This window comes from Rhagoletis zephyria, unplaced genomic scaffold (assembly GCF_001687245.7).
Source record: "Rhagoletis zephyria isolate East Lansing unplaced genomic scaffold, Rhagoletis_zephyria_1.1 Rzeph_scaffold_02454, whole genome shotgun sequence".
Classification (NCBI taxonomy): Eukaryota; Metazoa; Arthropoda; class Insecta; order Diptera; family Tephritidae; genus Rhagoletis; species Rhagoletis zephyria.
The window spans coordinates 5,866-27,078 of NW_016159538.1; the positions used below are offsets into that span (position 1 = coordinate 5,866).

Genomic DNA, 21,213 nt, shown 5'->3' on the forward strand with positions numbered 1-21,213 from the left:
GCGTGGGAACGAAAAGGATTCAAAAAATAAATCAAAAGAGCTAAAGAACATACTAGCATAGAATTTGCGTTTTGCACATTGATCTTCATTTTATTGCGTATAGAACATGTATGTACGCCGGTGTTTGGAAGTAGGTAAGGGGTATTCTCGATGTGGTGCATACTGTCTAGCATATTGCATAGATTGCATGATTGGCAAATTTTGTTGTTGTTTCATGTGTCCAAACATGCACCATGCTAGACAGTATGCACCGGATCGTGGATACCCCTATAGATACTTTATATGTAGCTACATATGCATATGAAGAAAGTGCTACATATGCATATGAAGAATGTATGTATATCTGTGGACATATATGTGTATGTATGTATGTATATACATATATTAATTTTGAGGCTTACACACTAGGTAAGTATGTTGGGTTATTTGCATATTGAAAAATTGCGTCTGAATTGAGCAAAAAAAGTCGAACAAAATGCCACAAAAGGTTTTACGAAGAAGACTATATCATTTAAAGTAGTTGTAAAATAGCTGTAACTGGTATACATTTTAATATTGCAAAAGCTTAGTAATCTCTTTAAAAGAGGGTTATAAAACCAATAATTGCTTTTGTAAATTATAATGCTTAGTTATTAAAATTGCTGCAATAACATTGTGTTAAAGTATTATAAATTGTCTTTATAATGGGAAAACTTTTTCGCTGAAAAGTTGTTTCGTAGGGCCAGTTTTTCAGTGATCTAAGTTTAAACTGCCACTGAAAAACTGGCCCTTAGTACTAAAGCGCAGTGTTTTGCTGATGCCATTTTAGTTTTAGTCCACAAAACTAAGTAATTAGTTCTGTGAAAAGCCGTCTGTGATTTGTATGAATTTGGTAGTTATTTTAACTTTCAAATGATTTATTTCTCTCTTTAAATTTCTTTGTAATTACATTTAACAATTTGGTTATTTAATATATAAAGCTGGTATTGGCACTTGCGAGAGAACAGATTGGCGAACACACCTTAAATTTATATTAAGAGTGTTCGCTTGTACAAGTTTGTACAAAGTTTTTTTGATTTTACAAATTGCTTTGCGTGGCGAACGATCTTTATGCAAATTTTAGCTGTGTTCAGCAAACCGTGCGCTTCGCCAAATTTATTCGCTTCGCAGGTGAAAATTCCAGGATAAATGTTTTTTGTTTTTTTTGGTTATGTTGAATTTTAGTTCAATTTACCGCATTTGTTCAACTTCTATGCTCATAAAACACAAATAAACTGTCTATTTAATATGGTAGAATTAATATATGGATATTTGTCTTCAGGGATAGATTTTATATTTTCATATTTATTACATTTTCGGGAATTTTTCATGATTTTTTTGTTCCATTTTAATGGTAAACACTTATTCCGTTTTACGCTTAAATCTTTCGTTTCTCTTTTAATTACGTGATTTTTTAATGTCTTGCTGATTATCCTTAACCATTTTGTCACAAATTACCGATGTCAGTAATAAAAAAAAATAATTTATTTCACATTCATAGCAGCAAAAATAATAGTTTGCTAGTAGCTAACAATATTTGCCAAAATGACCTTTTTAGCAAACAACAATATCATTTGGTCTCAGCGACTACACTTCTTTAAACGAATCATTTTATTTACGCACTAGATTTAAATTTTCATTCTTTAATTATCTTTAATTTACGTTTTTTTTTACATATTTCACTTTTAAATCTTTAGTAATACGCGTGTATTACATAAAATAACATTAATAATAATTTAAATACTAAATTACTTCGTTATAAACATTTTAAAAAGAAAAATAATAAATCGTAATATCTTCGTATGCTTACAAAAATCGCGCATATTTGTCGAAGTCTCATTTCGTTTGGTAATTAATTTATTTTAATTTCATAATTAAAAAATAGTTAATTTCGTTAGAAGAATTCAACCCTTGCGAAGAGTTAATAGCTAAAATGACTAAGCTCAAAAAAAAAAATGTCAACAAAACGCGGCGAAAATGTATTGTGTATGAGAATTAATGTACGGAATGTGACTTTCACGCTCAAACGAATATTTAAAGTATAGATTTTTATTTCAATTTAAGTGCAATGCTTGTTAGAGTAATGAGATTAATTCAACGAATTTCAAAAAATAACGATTAACTAAAAAATAATTATGATTTAAAAAGCAGAAGCGCTATGCGAAATTTTTAAACTAAAGTCAGCAAAAACCATAGTTCGAGGAACGCATGATTGCAAAGTGCGCAAGTGTAATTTGATTAACTTTTCTTCAGAATACGCAAATCAGAAAGAAGCGCTGCTTTTTCTTTACGTTGTTTTCTTTTCTACAAAACATGTTCTTTTCATTGGCTTCTCCTTAGTATTTGTCCTTATCCTTATCCTTATCCTCTTTTTCCATTCTGAAAGCGCATGAAATAAGAATTTCTTTAAAGTTAGTAAAAAAAATAGATCCACACGAAATCAAAAGGCCTTCAAAAGGCAAATAATAAACAAAAAATGCCTTCGCTAACCTACATTAAAATCTAGTATACAGTTAAGAAATAGCTTTTTTCGCTCTTCTTCTTTTAGTCTGAGCTTTAGTTACTTTCGACTTCACCATTTTTAATCGCACGTTGCTCCTTCAATAATATCTCATGTATATAGACATCTTCATCTGTAGTCACATCAATCAATTCCAGCTCGAGTATTGGTGTGTCAGGTGAACCTAGCTTATCATATGTAATACGTTTTATAGACGCTACAAATTTTTGACCGACTGTTAACTGACGGAAGCGTAGACAATCTTCCAGACTCCAGTCGCCATGCGCGGCGGTGATGCCTATGATTTAAAAAAATAAGTAATTGAGTACATTTTGCGGTGATTTTAAAAATGTTCCAAATCTACTTACCATGCAATTTAGCTTGAATCGACATTTTTCGCAATTGACGATATTTGGCTGGCAATATTTTCAATTGATCGCTACGTAAAATAGCTATATCACCGAAATCACAGAAACAAACGTGTATCATATCACCATTGTAGGTGTTCACCACAACAACGCTGTCGATATAAAATATAAGGATAGGATTATTTAAGGTAAAAGTAAAAATTTATATTTATAAGTTTTCTAATGCTGCGCAAAAGCAGAATTTAAGACCATTTTGAAGGAGCTTTTCAAAAATTTTCAAATCCAAAAACACAGTTCCAATATTAACCAAAATAAAAAAGTACCAAAATCATTAAAACATTAAATGAAAAGTGCTAGTAATATGTTTAGCAGAACTCACCGATGATAGAAACCATCCGGATTCTTGGCCGCATAAGCCTGTCCTATTTCCACCATATCAGCCGGTATGAATTCATCATTATTTTCACAGTACTCTTGCAACTCCTTCATCAGATCACGAAGGCGTGGATAGTCTTTGTAGGGTTGAATCTAAGGATAGATTAAATGCGATTAGCTCATGTACTATACATATGTATAAAAAACATATGAATCCCAAGACTTGAACTCTTCTTCAGGCAAAAGCTTGGGATCGGTTTTCGATCATCCGCCGTTTTTTTATGCAGGTTTTAAACCGTTAAAAAAAAAACTGGATTAATTCCTGATCTTTTCAGTTTACCAAAAAAAAACAAAACGATATATACAAAATTAAAAGAAACGTCGATATATGATTAAAATTAATTTTCTTTTTACAACGCCATTTTTAATATGTATTGCATTCTATTATGTTAGGAAAGCAAGTTATTTTTTAACATTTTCCTATTTAAATTTACTTACTGCTGCCATAGCCAATCAATTACATATTTGTACCTTAATTTATTTAAAAACCTCATTTCCAAAAATAAGAAGATTAATAAAGGATTTGGCATATTTATGCAAAAGCAAACTTTAATTTAAAAACATAAACTCTTTTGATTTGTATATAGGAGCCATAATTTAAATAAATATGTTTTAACAGTCAAATACGATATTCACAATCGGTTTTGCTTACCTTCCAGATAAAGGCCAGTATGCCGCTCTCAAGAAAACGGTCAAGAAAAAATTCGCCATTATTTCGTGTATGTGTCCAAGGAATTTTGACCTCTGATACTTCACAGCCTGTTGCCTCAATCTTTCTCTTTTTCACAAAAAACTTTAGAAAACTGTAGTAGACAGCGTAGCAAATTTCTTAAGAACTGCCGTAAAGAAATTTGAATTTTTTGCTTTTCTTCAGAGCTGCATACTGGCCTTTAGGTAAACATTGAGTACTAATTTTGAAGTTTTGGAAAGCCATAAAATTAATTCTATCTGCAAGGTATACAAAATAATTACCTTACACTGCTGGTGAATGTAAAAACCGAATTTCGGTTTTGGTTCAAAATGAAAAATACTATTAGCACCAAAATTATAAAAAAAAACTGAAAAATATGATTAATTAAAAAAAAAACGATTTTGAACATCCCTAATCTGCGCTACCAGAATTACGCAGATATTTCTTCGACAAGAACCGTGTTGTTGTTGTTGTTGTAGCGGCTACAACAAGAACCGTCTTTGTAGCTGCATTCTCCAAAATATGTTAAAGAGATTTATGCTTTTACAACACCAGCAATGAAAAAAATCTTTATAAGAATCGCCCATATCCTGAATAACTACTACTGAGTTCGAACTCTTCATAGATTAATGAAAAATACCTCCCAACTCACCGTAAAATTTGAAGGATTCGCCGACATTGTGACACGCACTTCCAGAAAATCGTTTGGATCACGTGGTATCGCATCGTAGTTTTGTAATTTTGGCAGCTCAGCTACCTTTTGTGGTGAATTTGGCACTGAAGTAGTGATCGTCAGACCGCGTGTCATTTCGACAAATGTTTGTTGAGTTGTAGGTGAGTTCAGGCTACCGCCACTAGCATTCTTAGCGAGTCCATAGTGTTTGCCATTAACGGGTACATCATCATCTTCACCATTAGAAGCCGTAGAACTACAAGAAAAAAACAACATCATTATATATTATAAAGATATGTAATTTTAAATATTGACCACTCTAATTCGGCTTCCATGCGTATATCCTCGTTTATATTGCACAACATATCCGAACTCTCATGGCGACGATAGACTGTTACATACGGCAATTTGCCGGGTTTGTTCATTTTTACCTAAAACGTTACAAAGTTAGTTGGTCCATAACTAAGCATGCCCCTCCTCAAAGACTACTCACAAACGCAGCACAATTGGCTGGCAGCAAGGCGCGCATTCGTCCCACAATGCTCTTTGTTATGGGCGGTATATTGTGTAGACGTGCACGTATCGCTTGTCGTGGGAATTTGCTCAACGCTGTGCTCAATGATTCCAACCGGAATATTTTGGAAATGTGCGTTCGTCGGGTTATACCATGATCCACATAGAATATATCAAATTCCTCGTCCTCAGCGCTATAGCTCGGCATGTCGGTTAGTGCGCCACGATACCATTGTGTCTCGCTGCCATTTGTATCATCACAAATCAGGAAGAGATTAGAGCGCTTCAAATCGCTGGCACTGATCTTATGTTGTTCGCGTTTGAACTTCGACTCGATGAGTTGTTGAATTAATTTCTAAAATCATATAAAACATTCAATAATCGCAAATATCGTTGAAGCAACACATGCCCCGACCTTCCTTCCCCTACTTTACATACCTGCACATATTTGAAGTCACTGTTTAGTATCTGCAAATACAAATCACCGTCTTCGCTCACATGCGACACCAGCACATTAGTAGCGCCCTTATGCTTAATCTCCGGAGGCGGTGTGTCATCGCAAATCTGGCTCAGCAATAAGGGATTCAAATTCACATCCTCCTCGGTTGAGGTATCGTACAACACAACTTGGATTTTACCACAGGCGCTCGATTCTGTATTGTAAAAATCGCTCTCTTTGGTCAAAATCTCACCCACCACTGATTTGCTTGACAACATCGTATCAAGATGGCGTCGCGCATTCGGATTACCAGCGAAATCCTCCAAACCGAATAGTGATAAGGGCACTGCTTGCGCAGGCAAACGTAAAAATTGTGCCTCACAAATGTACAACTCACTGACGGCCACCCAATCGCTATCGCCATAGTCGATGAAGAAACACCGCGCTGTTGCATTCGGTTTATCCAGCTCCTCGACGCGCACTCGATGCCAACATTCGTTGATGCACACCAGGTAGATATTTTTGCAGGCGAGCGATAGTGGACGTGTCTTTTGTGTGGCCATGTGTGTATCGATTTCACTCATAACTGCATCGAAACGTTCGCTATACTCCTTGCCGAATAAGCGCGCCCACACATCCACCGTCGAAGCGCAGTATGTGATGTATAATTGCCAATACTTTTGCTTCCAGGGTAGAGCAATGCCATCCATTTGTATAATTTCACCGGTAGCGCCAGCTGATTGGGAAAGAGTAGGAAAAGTTCTTTTAATTTTGATAGCAAAGATTTAAAAAATTTAGCAGCAATAAAATGTGCGTGCGATTTTTGTTTTTAATTGAAGTGAATCAAGGCGAATTAATATAAGGTGATAGCAGGAGTACAAAAACAAAAATTTACACGTATTTTGTTTTTGCTTTGGCGGCATAAACTGTCAAAATTTGTAAGAGTGTGTGTAGAAATTCAAACAAAATTTTTCAATTTGATATCAGAAGCCGTGCGGCGAAACCCATACACAAAATCAGCTGAGCTAGTAACACCACCTTATATAAATTCGCCTTGGAGCGAATTTTATCGGATAAGATTGACATTTAGCTCAGTGACTACTGCGGTTTAAATCGCCAACTGGTTTTACAGTAATCGGTTACTGNGCGAATTTTATCGGATAAGATTGACATTTAGCTCAATGACTACTGCGGTTTAAATCGCCAACTGGTTTTACAGTAATCGGTTACTGAAGGGAAAACAATTACCAATTGGAATTAACCGAAGCAATTTTGTTTATTTTACTTCAAACCAGACAACGGTCAACGGTCTCGTATTGGACGAAATTCATATGGCTAATTGGAATACGGACGCTATGCAACCTATGATCGAACGCGCAACTGAATATCATGTTGAACCACTCAAGTTATTTCGTAACTGCTGACATTGCGATGTGACGCTATGATGTGATCCAAGTTGATTGATAACTTTACTTACGATTGATCTAATATATGTACATATGTATGTACATATCGAACTCTTCAATAACGAACTCTGCAATAACGAGCAATTTAAAAAAAAAAAAAAAAAAAAACTATTACTGCTGTTAAGTGGCGCATGTCCCACTACATGGATAAGACAAGAGAGTGAGCCACTTAACACTCTCAAGGAATTTTATTTTTTGAATTTTGGTTGTGTCGTTACACATTCAACCCTTCTACTGTTAAGTGGCTCAGGTCTATAATCCTTGTCTTGTTTGTATGTAGGCATTATACAAAGTCAAGACAAGGATTAGAAAAATGAGCCACTTAACAGTAGTAAGAATTTTTACTCCATATAAACAATTGAAAACTCCGACTGTAACGGTTATCAATTTTACGATACACATTTGATTTAAAATTTCGGTTCATATTTTATCTATAATTTATGTTTTTTTTTTCGATGTCAAATGAGAGTTCGAGTTTATTCTATCGATCATGTCTTGTTGCTTTGAGGTTATGATCAAGAAATGCCGTCTAACGATTATAAAGATTGCCTCAAATTTAGGAAAAAGATAGTCATTAGCAGCCAAACAGCTTTGATTGCAATATTAAAATTCTTGCTAATACAAACCTTACCTACGTCTACAATTTTATAACACTTTGATATCACTTTATCAGTCCATTTTCATTTACAATATCAGCTTACCTTTGTCTTTGTCTGCCTCCTCGTTAGCAAACACAATCACAGCATTGTTGGTTGCCGATTCTGTAGTGAATCTGGGCGACGTTTGCACTAATGTCCACCAATGTTCTGGCAATGCCTGTTGGTACGCTTCCTCGAACATTTCGGGTATATTTTTAGCAAATATGCCATGTGGATGTAGGTGCAACTCATTGTAGAGTTTATCAATAAGATCGGCATCACCCTCCGAAAACAACGGCAATGGACGTCTTGCCTCTTGCAATTTCAATAGCTCAATGGCTTTTTGTGCACATGAAATTTGTGCCAGATGTTCATGCAAATATTCATTGGGGTATGTTGAGAAGATGGTGCCATTCACATTGACACGACACTGATAGAGGCGTGAGAATTTCGAACGTATTGCGCTAAAAGCAGGAGGCGCATAACGGCGTACCACACAATACTGTGTCAGCGATGTGATAGGATCGAGTTTGGGGTTGAATTGGAAAACGCGTGGTGGTATGACGTTCTAAAATGAATAAAGTAGAGAGAGCGGGTATAGGAGGAGTGTAAAATAATTATAAAATATATTCATATTTCTGAAACTCACCTGGCCATTGGCCTCGCCAAACTGCTGTTGCTGTTGTTGTTGCTGCAGCTGCTGCTGTTTCACTATGTAGCGCTGCTTATGGAATAGTGGTTGTTGTTGTTGCTGCAGCTGCTGCATTGCCGCCGAACCAACAAATGGACTTGGCGTCGTCAGTTTGTCAGAGCCAGCCGATGATAGCGCTGGAGACGTTTCCGGCGTGTTGCTGCCAGTCGACGATGACGCAGCGAAATCATTTCCATTGTGATTATTATTAATACGAATACGCAAGCGATCTTGCACGGAGCCAATGCCAACGCCTGACTTTGCAATGCCACCTCCGCTCATTACTTGTCGGGCCGGCAGTTGCTGTTTTTGCGCCTGCAGTTGCTGCTGTTGCGCTTGCATTTGCTGCTGCTGCGCCTGTAGTTGTTGTTGCGCTTGCAGCTGTTGTTGCGCTTGCAACTGTTGTTGCACTTCCAGTTGTTGTTGAGCCTGCAGCTTTTGTTTTGCTTGCATTTGCAGTTCTTGTTGCTTCAACAAGTTCTGTTGTATCAGCTGTTGCTTTTGTTGTTGCTGCTGTTGACGTAATTGCTGTGCCGCTAACAACTGTGCGCGCTGTTGCTGATGTTGCTCCTGTATTTTTTGTTCGCGCTGCGCCAATATCAATGTCGAAGCAATCGCTATTGCCGAATTGTTATTTTGCCCCAAAATGGGGCGCGGTTGCGTTGGGAGCGACTGTTGTTGCTGCGGCTGCCTTTTCGCGTTCAGGCGTTCACGCAAATCTGGCTGACCAGCGGGCATTTTATTGATATTGTTGGCTGCGCCACCGCCATTTGATTGTTGTTGCGCCGCCTTTGCGTTCAACATTTCGCGTAGATCCTTCTTTTCGCCACCGACAGCCGGTTTATTTGTCGATCCGACCGACTTTTGACGCTGCAAGGGCGTCTGCTGCTGCTGAGCTGGTTGCTTCTGCTGTTGCTGGGTTTTCTGTGGTTGCAGTTGTTGTTGTTGTTGCGGCTGCTGCTGCGCCTTTTGTTGTGTCTGTGGCTGTGTTTGCTTTGGCAGTTGCGTTTTCTCCTTCTCTTTCTGTTGCGTTTGTAAGCCGACGGCCCCTATGTTATTACGGCTATTATTGTTTTGCTGCTGACTATTGTTGTTATTGCGATCACCAACCCCTGTTCCTACCGCCGCCGCTACTGTCGCATTACTGCGCCAACGTTGCTGCTGTTGTTGACCCGTCGTCCGCAAACGCTGGAAGACGTTTGATGAGTAGCTGCTCTTGTTCCAACTCTGATCGGAGCGTTTCGGTTGTCTCACTTGTGGTGCCACCTTGATCCGTGTCGATTTGCTCGCCTTCTGCTGTCTCACCATGGACGATATGTGTGCCGATTTTGAGCTAGGTGCGGCATTTATGTATGTCTGCGGGAGATTGAGAGAGAATGAGAACTTCAACTAGAATATGAACTAAAAGCAGTGTTGCCAGAACTGTTGGGACCAAGGCGAATTAATATAAGGTGATAGCAGGAGTACAAAAACAAAAATTTACATGTATTTTGTTTTTGCTTTGGCGGCATAAACTGTCAAAATCTGTAAGAGTGTGTGTAGAAATTCAAACAAAATTTTTCAATTTGATATCAGAAGCCGTGCGGCGAAACACATACACAAAATCAGCTGAGCTAGTAACACCACCTTATATAAATTCGCCTTGGTTGGGACGAACCGGCTAAAGGTATTGGCCCAATGCACGCTTGCTTTGCTTGCTTTGCTTACTTTAGTTTGCTTTGCTTTACTTTGAAGGAAGTGAAGTAAAGCTGCCACTAGGCCAACTTTCATACATTTTAGTAGATTTTAAAAATTGTTTGACAGTTCTCAAAGCCAAGCAAGCAAAGCAAGCGTGCATTGGGCCAATACCTTAAATTGGCAAAAAAAAACGGCTAAACTGTTTGAGCTAAATTTCAGATGTTTCATTTAAATAACTCACACGTATAAAGACTAGTTCTTGGAGAGTAGTTGCAAATTCAATCTAGAAAAAATTATGCCAGCAAGAATTTGCAATTAGGAAAAACATATGACTGTGGCACACGGTTGGATTTTTTGTCGACGATAATTTGAATAAACAAGTTCGCAAAATTTAAAAATTTTCAAACTTGACCGATTTTAAAATGAAAAATTAAGTAAATACTTGTTTATTTAATTAATTTAGTTAATTGCAATGATTTGAAAGGTACTCGGCAGAAAAAAATGGATTCGTAACCAGACAGTTACTACGACAAAGAAATTGAAACGTATGTTGAAGAAAGTCGGACTAACGCAAAATATACATACATGTAGAACCTGTTTTTTGCCCCTCTGAAAGAATTTTAAAAATTCTATAAAAATTTCTTATGATAGAAATGCAACCGTGGACACTAGCTGGCCGGGAAACTTGCAAATTCCGGCAAATTTGCAAATTTCACTACTTGAGAGAGAATTTCGGAGCATTTTTTCTTACTATCTGATATTTCGAGTGATAATTCTCGCTGGATTTTCTACGAACAAACCTATTGTCTTCCCAGAAAGTTTTGTTTTACATAGAAATGTGTGCTCTTTTATTTTCATTTTGACGCATTTCAGTGATGGTTCTTTTAACTCAAGTTGACCTCCCATTTTTTTGGAATTTAAATAAGTTCTCGACAAAAAAAAGTTTGTTTAAACAATAAGAAAATAAGGCAAATAGCAAAATTGGCTAAAAACGGCTAATTTTTTTCCAAAACGGCTAACAAATCGGCTGCCGGCTAAACCGAAATTTCTCCGACTGTTTGCTATCGCAACTGGCTAAATCTAGCCGGAAAACAGCTGAAATGGCAGCACTGGCAAAAAGGGTGAATGCAATGGAGAGGAAAATCTATTTTAATAGGGTAAGACTGGGTTCACACAGAGAAACTTTCGTTGCTCATTTTCGGCAATTTCTCTTTTGGTGTTGCCCTTCGCGTTCACACATAGCAATTCTTTTGTACACAATTGCTGTTGTCAGCTGTGAACGACCAACTAGAATTACTCAGACGAACGAGAGCACAAAACGTGTTGTCCGAGCGCGAGCAACTCCGAGCCCTTCCCCCTTCCTCGTCACTCCCTCTCCCACAAGTACCGAGTTGCCGCGACAAAAGCTTCTCTGTCTGAACCTAGAGTAACCAGAATGTGTCTCAGAGAATAACAAAGTGAACATCGAAAGTGATCGCAAATGCATTGGTGTACAAAATAAGAAGGAAACAGAAAGCTCTTTTTTACGCTGATATAATGCGATAAATATTTTTACAATGCTTTTGAACTTACATGCGTGATTATATGTATTTGTTATGTTGTAATTGGCCTTAAATAGTATTCACTGCCAGCTGTTTTATTTTAATTTAAAAATTTTAAGTAATCAAAAGGTTAACCAGATTTTACTTTACTGAAACGTTAGCCAAATTAAACAACTTCCGAGAGGCCAAAGTTCGTTGCACTAGAACTGTGTGTGTGTATATTTTTAGAAAACTTTCTAAGCGAACGGCACAGACAAATTGGCTGCTTGTTGGGAATGCACTGCAATAAAAGCGTGTGACAAAATGCGGCCAAGCATTGGTGGAATATTTTAAGAGACAAATGAGACCCAAATTTCTAGAATTTGATTGAGAACACACAAGTGTGGGATACAGGGTGCTTACCTAAGAGAACAACTGTTCACAACATAACGAAAAACAAAAAAATAAAAACGTTTAAGGAGGCTCCAAATGGAAATTGAATAGATTTATTGCCTAGTTTCATGCTTACCAGTTAGTAGGCTCCCAATCGCCATTGGAATCAACTAAATAAATGTAAAAGCTATTGGTCAGAAATGCATCAGGCCAAAGCATCGGTCTCTTTTTATACCCGAGCGCACTTGTGCACAAGGGTATTATAACTTTGTTCACATAACGGTTGTTTGTAACAGGCAAAACGAATCGAGATAGATATAGACAAATGTATACATAAATGATCAGAATGAAAAGAGAAATCGATTAAGCGGTGACTGTCTGTCCGTCCGTCCGTCCGTCCGTCCGTCCGTCCGTCCGTCTGTGCACACGATAACTCGAGTAAAAATTGAGATATCTTAACGAAACTTGGTACGTGAACTTCTTTTGGGCGTAGGACGGATGGTATTGAAAATGGGCGAAATCGGACAATAACCACGCCTACCTCCCATATAACGGTAATTTTAAGAAATACGAAAACTGCGATATTTTAGTAACTACTGAAGATAATTCACTCAAAATTGATACTTACAATGAGTTTCAGACGGAAAACATGAATATTATAAATTTTTGGAAAATGGGCGTAGCCACGCCCACTTATGGTTACATGTGTATATCTTGGTAACCGCTGCACCAATTTCTTCCAAACTTGGCACAGTTGTTGGTCCTGGTACAGCATACCAACTGGCCGAAAATTTCTAAAATCGTCCAATATCCACGCCCACATCCCATATAACGGTAATTTCGAGAAATACAAAATCTTCGATAAATCAGTAAATATTGAAGCTAATTTATTCAAAATTGATGATTGCAACAATTATTTACCAAGAAATACGTTTATGACAAAATTTTGGAAAATGGGCGTAGCACCGCCCACTTGTGATCACATATATGTATCTCGCTAACCGTTCTAGCAATTTGTACCAAGCTCGGTATGGTTATTGTGCTTGCCACATAAAAGCAAACCGTTGAAAATTGTTGAAATCGGACTAAAATTGAGGCCGCTTTTCATATAACGGTAAATTTCAGATATGCTTGAAATTTCAATATTTCGAAATTTAAGGACGCTAATTTACTTAAAATGTATACACCCCGGCTTATCATGTAGCGGTAGCTTTCGGAAAGGTGGAAAACATATATTTAATACTTGCGCCGGGTATTTAATGTTCGGCTCCGCCCGAACTTAGACTTTCTTACTTGTTTTTCTATACTATAGTTGATGGAAATATCCTACATATATATGCAATCACGGTTAGGTACATAAATATCGAATTGGAACTTAGTTGCGTAAATAAGCCATTTTCAATTATAGTTTAGAAATAAAAGTGACTGATACTTTTCAAAAAATGAACTAGGTATACCTACATGCCTACCATGCCAGACTAAAAATTAGAGTATTGGTCCATACTTTGTTAGAAAAAAATTATGAAACCGAAATTTCCTAAAATCTTAAAATTAAAGCCTATGATTTTCCGCAAACTCGCAGAAATTCAAATCCCAAACCCCCCACTCACCTCTTCACCATATTGCGTAAAACTAAACTCGCCAGTCGCCTTCAACAAATCCTTGGCCGTGGGATAGCCAAGTTTGCGAAAATTCAATGGTTCACCTTCGATGTCTGGATACTCGCGTAGTACCTCGCGCAATTTGCACGGTGGCTTGCGTGATGTCACTAGAGCGCGCACTACATTCGCAATGTATTTGAGGCGTTGCTGTTTGCTGTCGTTGGTGTCGTTGCCACCGCCTCCACCGCTGCTGCTGTAGGCAGTTTTCTGATTGTTATTATTGTTGCTTTTATTTGCTGCTTTGCTCGTCGTATCGCCGCAAGTAGTCGAAGATTTTGCTGTTGTTTTAGTTAAATTATTATTGCGGTTGTTGTTGTTGGTAGTTGACGATGTTGCATTGTTTACTGTTTTTGTCGTCGTTGTCGCTGGTGCTGATGCGACTGCTGCAGACATTTTGCAATTTTTTGTATACGAATAATCACAAAGCGTTCAAAAGCGCTGTTGGATGCTGATGAGAAATGCTGAAAAGTAAAAAAAATTTAATTTTTAATTCATACATACATACATATGTACAAAGGATGAAACAAAGTGGAGAAATGAGCTGTGTAATTGTGTGGAAAGCGATAATTGAGTGTAATTAAAATCTTATTTGACTGAATTTCGCTAATTCGCAAAAATTCGAGGATGGTTGGTAAACGATGGAAAACAATTCTGATACAAAATTAACCATCTTAACCACTTTCTCAACTCGCACCGATCTTTTTTTTTAGAATATAGTTAATGCTAAGAGCAAAACGGTAACAGGATGGCCCTCAACGCCCTCAGCGAAAAAAATTCTCAAAAATCAACGGTAATTTTTAGCGACTTGAAACTTGCACTTTCATATTACTTTAATGTTTACAAAACTGTATCTCAAAATTTTTCTAAGAAATCAAATTGAAAATTGATTCTTGTTGTTGAAATACCCGCGTAAGACGCTAGTAAAGTTCATCTGCGATTTAAAAAAAAAAAGTATGAAGCACATGAGCTGTCGACATCGTAATAGGACGATTTAGTGAAGTGAAGCCCCTCGGAAGGAATTTCAGGAAGAAGCCGTTGCTTTCCGGAGATTATAGAAGATATCGATTAGAGTTCGCAAAGAAATACCGCCTCTGTACTCTTAATGACTGGAAAATTTTATTTTTTTGTGATGCAACAAAGTTAAATTTATAGGATTTGCACCAGATAGAAAAATAATATTCCATCACTCGCAATAAAATCTTCGGTCCCACTTAAAGGGGGAAAAGCCTACACAATGTTAATTCAGAGAATTTTGTGATAAAAACAAAAAAAGGTCGGATATCATTTTAAAGGGCTCCTTCAACGTCTCCTTTTACCTTGAAAATTTACTTGCGAAAAAACCAAAAGAGAAAATTTAGTTTATTCGTTCAAATCGGAAATTCCGAAAAAAACTGTAGTTTACATTTAAACTGTGAATTCGGCAAAATTTATCGTGGCTTATAACGACCGTTTTGAGTATCAAGCCCCAAAGTTCATCTAAAATCCTCTGAATATAGACTTATATGGTAGACAGATGGAGAAAATTAATTTGAATTAATAAGCATAAATGCAAATTAAAATTTTACCCTTACAGACGGCAGTAATGCGAATAAACCAGCCGTAAGGTCGTGGGTTCGAGTCCCACGGCCGGTATACTTTTTTTATTCCTTTTTCATTCTTTTTTTATAAGTTCTATATTTTTTTTTACGTTACTTTCAGATAGTTGTCGTTGAATTTTTAACAAAATTCATTTCTAAAAATTAAAATTAACTAATAGTAAAATAAGAAATGTGATATAAAATAAAGCAAATGAAAATAAATAAATATATAAATAAAATAAAATAAAAAAATATAAAATAAATAATAAAAACAAAAAATGTTTCGCAATCGCTCCAACCGAGTACCGAACCTGGCAGCTACAGGCTTGTAGCTCGCAACTCTCACCACTCGGCTACCGCGTACGCGAAACTCTACTGCTTCGTTTGCTTACTTGTGCAAAAGACAACAACTGGCCGTTTTTACCAGTGTTGTCATCGAAAATTCCCCGGATCCGAGTTAATTCCCAAAAATTTCGTGCATTTGATCGGCTGCTTATGCTCATTTTAAAGAGGAAAATGCATGAGTTAAAGCAAATTAAGGCTGGTTATGCAAATAATCGAGCCCGTTTGTCTACCGTATTAAAAATCTACTACTTAGCAAGTTTTGAGATCCGTCGTTGTTAATTAAATGCATGAATTTTGATGATTTTTTAGTATGTACCGAAAAATGCGATTGTAATACAATATTTTTCATACATATTAGTATGTGCTGTTAATCTTGAAAGTAGCATAAGTCTCATACCCACCTCTTGTGCTTAAATGATTGGTTACTCCTAACTGAATGCAGCTGTAAATTGTTCTACCATCATAAACTAATGACAACACTTTTTACCTTTGGCTGATGAAGTTGAACGAATAACAGACGCGTTCATATACAAGCAAATGATTACTGAAGTCAAACTGCATCAAATCACTTATGTTACTTTAAAAATAAACGGCTGATTTTATATCAGAAACCGGAAATGTGCCCCACAGCTGGACGTGCTTAGACTTAAAAAAGATTAAAAAAAAATTAATTGCACTCAATAATCAAGTGCTATTCAATATTTTTAATAAGATGGAAAACTGATATTTGTGCATAAATACATATGCAAACATTTATGCACACTGTACATACATAATACACGCTTAAATATAAGCAAATCGAAGAATTACAAATTATATACATTTGTCTAAATTGATATGAGCACGCCCTTCACATGAAATAAGCGATATCGATTGGTAAATAATGTGCAAACGCAAACATACAAAATAAAACCAGAAAATTCTGATTTATGTTTGTAAATATGAATGTACAAAATGCATGCAAACGTCACAATTCAACAACCTTGGCGATTAGAATAGCGAAATTTGCCAAACAAGTTAAACCACTTAATGAGCAAAAAAAAAAACAAATATATATGTGAGGGGTGTGCGGGAAAATAAAGAAAACGGAAAAGGCAAGAACGTATAAGCTGCCAACTGACCGCAAGCATGTGAAGAATTTGTTTTAGCTAAATGGAATTCATGAAAAAAAGCGTGGGAAAGATTTTAGAGAGAATGAAAATAATCGCAACATTTTGCTTTATTAAAAAAAAAAAAGCAAAGGAAGTATGGGCTCAGCCAAAAATTATTACATGTCATGCAAAGTGACAGCTAGACAACTAGCGAGTCAGCAACGCCCAAATTTCGTCAACTCTAGCAGCTAAAAAAAATTAAAGATTGTATAAGTATGCGCAGTGGGGCTTAGCCCCTTTCTGGCAGCAATGCTTAAGAGCGAAATACACCACACAAGCGGTTTGACAAACCAAGCGAAATTTCCCTTTGCTTCAAGCCATTTGTGCTGTGTATGGGGGTGTTTGAAGGTTTGACAAACCGCCGTCAAACCTTCAAACACCCCCATACACAGCACAAATGGCTTGAAGCAAAGGGAAATTTCGCTTGGTTTGTCAAACCGCTTGTGTGGTGTATTTCGCTCTTTAGTCATGTGTTGGCAGGTGAAAAGCGAGTGGCGTAAATTAGACTAAAAAAGAAAAGAAAATCCAGCCCACAAACCCTGACACATACAAGGTGCTGTATTAACTCATGCAAAGTGCAAACAGTGTTGTCAGAAGTCACAATCTTAACATAAAAACTTCCTTAAAAATCTACACTATGAAGACTTCTGGCAGCTCTTGAAGATTTTATATGTCGTTTTCAACAGTAAATGTGGAAACGGGTGTCTCGGATTAATAAAAAAAAATATTAACAAGTTGTAAACCGCTACTTAAAGCGTTATTACTTAAAAAAAAAACAAAAAAACGAAATAGTGTCATAATATTGATTCAAATGAAAACTAACAGTGCAATTCGGGCTAAGATCGTTGCAAGTCTTTTGGAAGACAAGCGAAAGACAGTATGCAAGATAAATTGAAAGATTTTGTTCATCCTGGCACGAAAGTCTCATAAGGAGTAAAATTGTATGGGCTATGAAACTGCATACCCAAAAATTTTGTAAAAATTCAGATTTTAAAGTTGAAATTTCGATAAAAAGTTATTGTTTAAAAATTTGTAGTCTGTGCAGCGCCGCTGAAATACATAAATATTTATGAATTATTTTCACAGAAACTATGTGTCTAAAGAACATTGTACTTGAAACACTTTTGAGGCAAACTTTTTTGAAGAACACGATGATATTTTTATTTTTATTTTTTTGAAATTTCATATTATTTCGCCATTTTGATTAAACACACATTTTGTCACACGGGATTCAAAACAAGAGGAAATAAGCTTTCGATTTCACTGTCGCACGGGTGTTTAGGGCCAAATGGGTTTTGGGGAGCATGGACTCTCCGATTCAGAAAGAATGCCCCAAATATATTTCTACTGATTACCTACTTCTTCTTCTGGGAAATTTAAGCAGTGGATATGTTTGCATGAACATAAATAAATACATCCAAATGTAGTTAAATGGAGCTTATTTAGGATCCATTTTTTGTTTGTGTATTGTATTTTCTATAGTACTTAATAAATGTTTTGCGATATAAATTTTTTAAATTTATTTTGTATTTTTTTACTTTTCCCAATTTTTTGATAATTTATGCTTCACTTGGCAGTTTTTTTTTACAAAAAATGTCTGGCCATACTGAGTGCAAAATGAAACAATTTAGCGAAGTGTTGCCGTGTCATGAACTGCACTTGTTGGCTTACGCAAATCGTGAATTGAGAGCGTCTATAATGCTCCCGCCCTCTACCTCTCCCGCAATGTGTTTGTTTGTTTCTTTCTTTGCACAATCTACGAAGGTGATACATGTACGGTTAAACGAAGGTAATGCTGTTTGTTTATTATTTTTTTTTAATTTTGTACTTCATATTTTTTTGTGCTACTGCTTTTTATGGAAATGGAATGTAGGAGATTGCAAATAATTTGCAAAAGCTTTGCCATAAAATGCGATTGCTCAAGTATGTATGTATGTATATATGTATGTAGGTTTGCATGTAGAAATCTACGAAATTTGCAAGCGGCAGCAAAAAGCGAGCGCTCGAATGATAATGCAAAGACACGACGAAAAAGAGGAGGGAAGAAATATGTACAATGATCGTGAGCAGCGATACAAGTATGACACAAAGTAAAAATGCTTGCCAGCGCAAACGCAAATGAGGGGAACGTAAAAGAAGATCATATAGAAGAGCATGCGGTACATATAATAGAAGTCAAAGACAAAGAATGTAAAAATTGTACACAAATAAAGAACTGATTGAGTAAAAATATAACACCAAAACAACACAGTACAAATAAAAGTCTGCTAAATGCTTAAATGCCAAAGGGTTGCCCTTAGAAGATAATAAGCAAATTCAAATTCAAATTCAAATAATCACTTAAATTTACCAATATGCACCTGAGACTATTAATATTAAAAAAAAAAATCATGAAATTGGATGAAGTATCTTGAAAAAAAAAATGTCCATGAATGATCGCGAATATTCTCAAATGATAGTAAATTTCATGAATTTCATTGAGCGAAATTTCTCACTTGAATTCACCAATATGCACTGTGTAGCCGGGACCATAAAAATTGATGAGGTGTTTTGAAAAAAGAATCTCCAAAATTTGTCGGAAAAATTGTTTTAAATGATAGCAAATTCACTGAAATTCTTGTGGGAAAAAATATTCCATTTTGGGAGAAGTAAAATTTTATGAAATTTTCCACTTGAATTCACAAATACGCACTGGGTAGGTGGTACCATGAGAATTGATGGTGTCTTGAAAGATTTAAAAAATTTGTCACGAATATAGAAGAAGAAAAAAATGTGTATGAACATTGCCCTTAATACACGATTGAGAGAATACAAAGGTTGCGCCGATCTCGGTACCGCTATTTTTCTCTTAACGAATTTGACAGAATCGTTGTTTGCATGACGTCACACTGGTGCAACTTGTTTACGTTTTCCTTTGCATCATTTTTTCTTCTTCTTCCATTCTTGCTCACGTTTTGGCATTTCTCTCTCGCAATTGCACCAGTGTGACGTCACACAAAAGTTATTCTCAAAAATCCTCTCTGATCGGCGCAATCTTGTATTCTATCATTCTTGGTCTTAATAGATAATAAAAATGTGTACAATGATCGTGGCAGCATGATCGTAAGCAGCGATACAAGTATGACACAAAGTAAAAATGCTTGCCAGCAAACGCAAATGAGGCGAACGTAAAACAAGATCATATAGAAGAGCATGCAGAACATATAATAGAAGATAAAGACATTAGGGGTATTCACGATCCGGTGCCTACTGTCTAACATGGTGCATAAATAGCAAGATTGGCTACTTTTGTTGTTGTTTGAACACATGAAACAACAACAATCATGCTATTTATGCTATCTATGCACCATGCTAGACAGTATGCACAGGATCGTGAATATCCCTAATGTAATGTAAAAATTGTACACAAATAAAGAACTGATTGAGTAAAAATATACCACCAAAACAACTTCACAGTACAAATAAGGGTCTGCTAATAAAAAAATTTGTTAGTGTTAGCTGATTTTCCGAAACGAGTATATTCACTTTTACGCGGAATGACCAAAATTGATTATAAAGTTCCAAAATTATTAAACTTCAATAACGTTAACCCTTCTGAAAGCTATAGAAGCAAGAACATTTCATTGGGGCTTCAGGTTGAACCACAAGTGTAAAGACACATAATTCTGCAGTCTATAGAAGTTTTTGGCACACCTACTGCGAAAAACAGACTACAGTTATCACCGAACTGTACAGAGGACACTGGACCCTGAGTACTCATGCTGCAAGATTAGGAAAGGAACGCAATACAGAAGAAACGGTAGTGCAACTGCCTCGCTCGGGGTGGGACCAGAATCACGTTTCTAGTCTTAGGCTAGTCTAGTCTTAGTCAGAAGCACATTTTGTATGACACTGCAGATAATAGGGTAATGAATATAAGCCCGTTATATAGACGGCAATGATCAGTTGAGAAAAAAAAAAATACGACGCCAAAGCAGGACCAAACACCAAGGGCCTAACCAACATCTCGTATTTACCTTCCTAGCAGTGATGGAAATGAGGCACAATTGTACATTTTTAGCCTTTTTAATTTGAAAGTGCATTCTGAAGAAACACTTCATTTTATGCACATTTGAAACGTAGCCAAATTTTGCCGGAAATCCTTTCTTTTCTTATTGGAATTTCCAACTTGTCCAATGACCTCTTTCTCTTGCGAAGGGGCCTCTGAATGATGTAAGAGCGGTCAACGAAATACCTGACGGAAATGAAGGGGAATCGATATCTAGATGGCGAAATGTTTAGTATTCTCGTAAAGGTAATTAAAGCAGCTTGCGGTCTTGCTCTACAATCGCATGGTGCCATGGCGGTTTGGATGGGCAACGAAAGTTTCGTTTTAAAACGTCAGATTGCAGAAATCGGAAGTGGTGCCTTTTCTAAAAGATGGTTTTCTCTAAAAGGTCGCAAAGAGTATCCTTCCG

General features: G+C 36.5%; 1 protein-coding gene and 1 long non-coding RNA gene across 4 annotated transcripts in view; both read right to left on the reverse strand.

Annotated features, from left to right (window-relative positions):
* Window positions 1-372: 372 nt before the first annotated feature.
* LOC108366932 (uncharacterized) lies at window positions 373-2,580 on the reverse strand. The gene is made up of 2 exons (XR_001848176.1): window positions 2,513-2,580; window positions 373-2,397 (listed from the first exon to the last, which is right to left on the reverse strand). It is a non-coding gene; the product is annotated as an uncharacterized LOC108366932 (long non-coding RNA).
* The window catches only part of tapas (tudor domain-containing protein 7 tapas), a 35,108-nt gene continuing 16,469 nt past the window's right edge, over window positions 2,575-21,213 (reverse strand). For 2 of the 3 annotated variants that reach the window (XM_017621422.1, XM_017621421.1), the window contains exons 2-11: window positions 13,633-14,144; window positions 8,391-9,788; window positions 7,805-8,309; window positions 5,637-6,373; window positions 5,179-5,553; window positions 5,001-5,116; window positions 4,665-4,941; window positions 3,266-3,414; window positions 2,887-3,038; window positions 2,575-2,816 (exon numbers count right to left, since the gene is read on the reverse strand). In XM_017621422.1, coding sequence (XP_017476911.1) covers window positions 2,575-2,816; window positions 2,887-3,038; window positions 3,266-3,414; window positions 4,665-4,941; window positions 5,001-5,116; window positions 5,179-5,553; window positions 5,637-6,373; window positions 7,805-8,309; window positions 8,391-9,788; window positions 13,633-14,076 — 4,395 coding nt within the window. In that variant the 5' untranslated portion in view covers window positions 14,077-14,144. The remainder of the gene's footprint in view (window positions 2,817-2,886; window positions 3,039-3,265; window positions 3,415-4,664; window positions 4,942-5,000; window positions 5,117-5,178; window positions 5,554-5,636; window positions 6,374-7,804; window positions 8,310-8,390; window positions 9,789-13,632; window positions 14,145-21,213) is intronic. The other variant, XM_017621423.1, reaches the window with a different exon arrangement.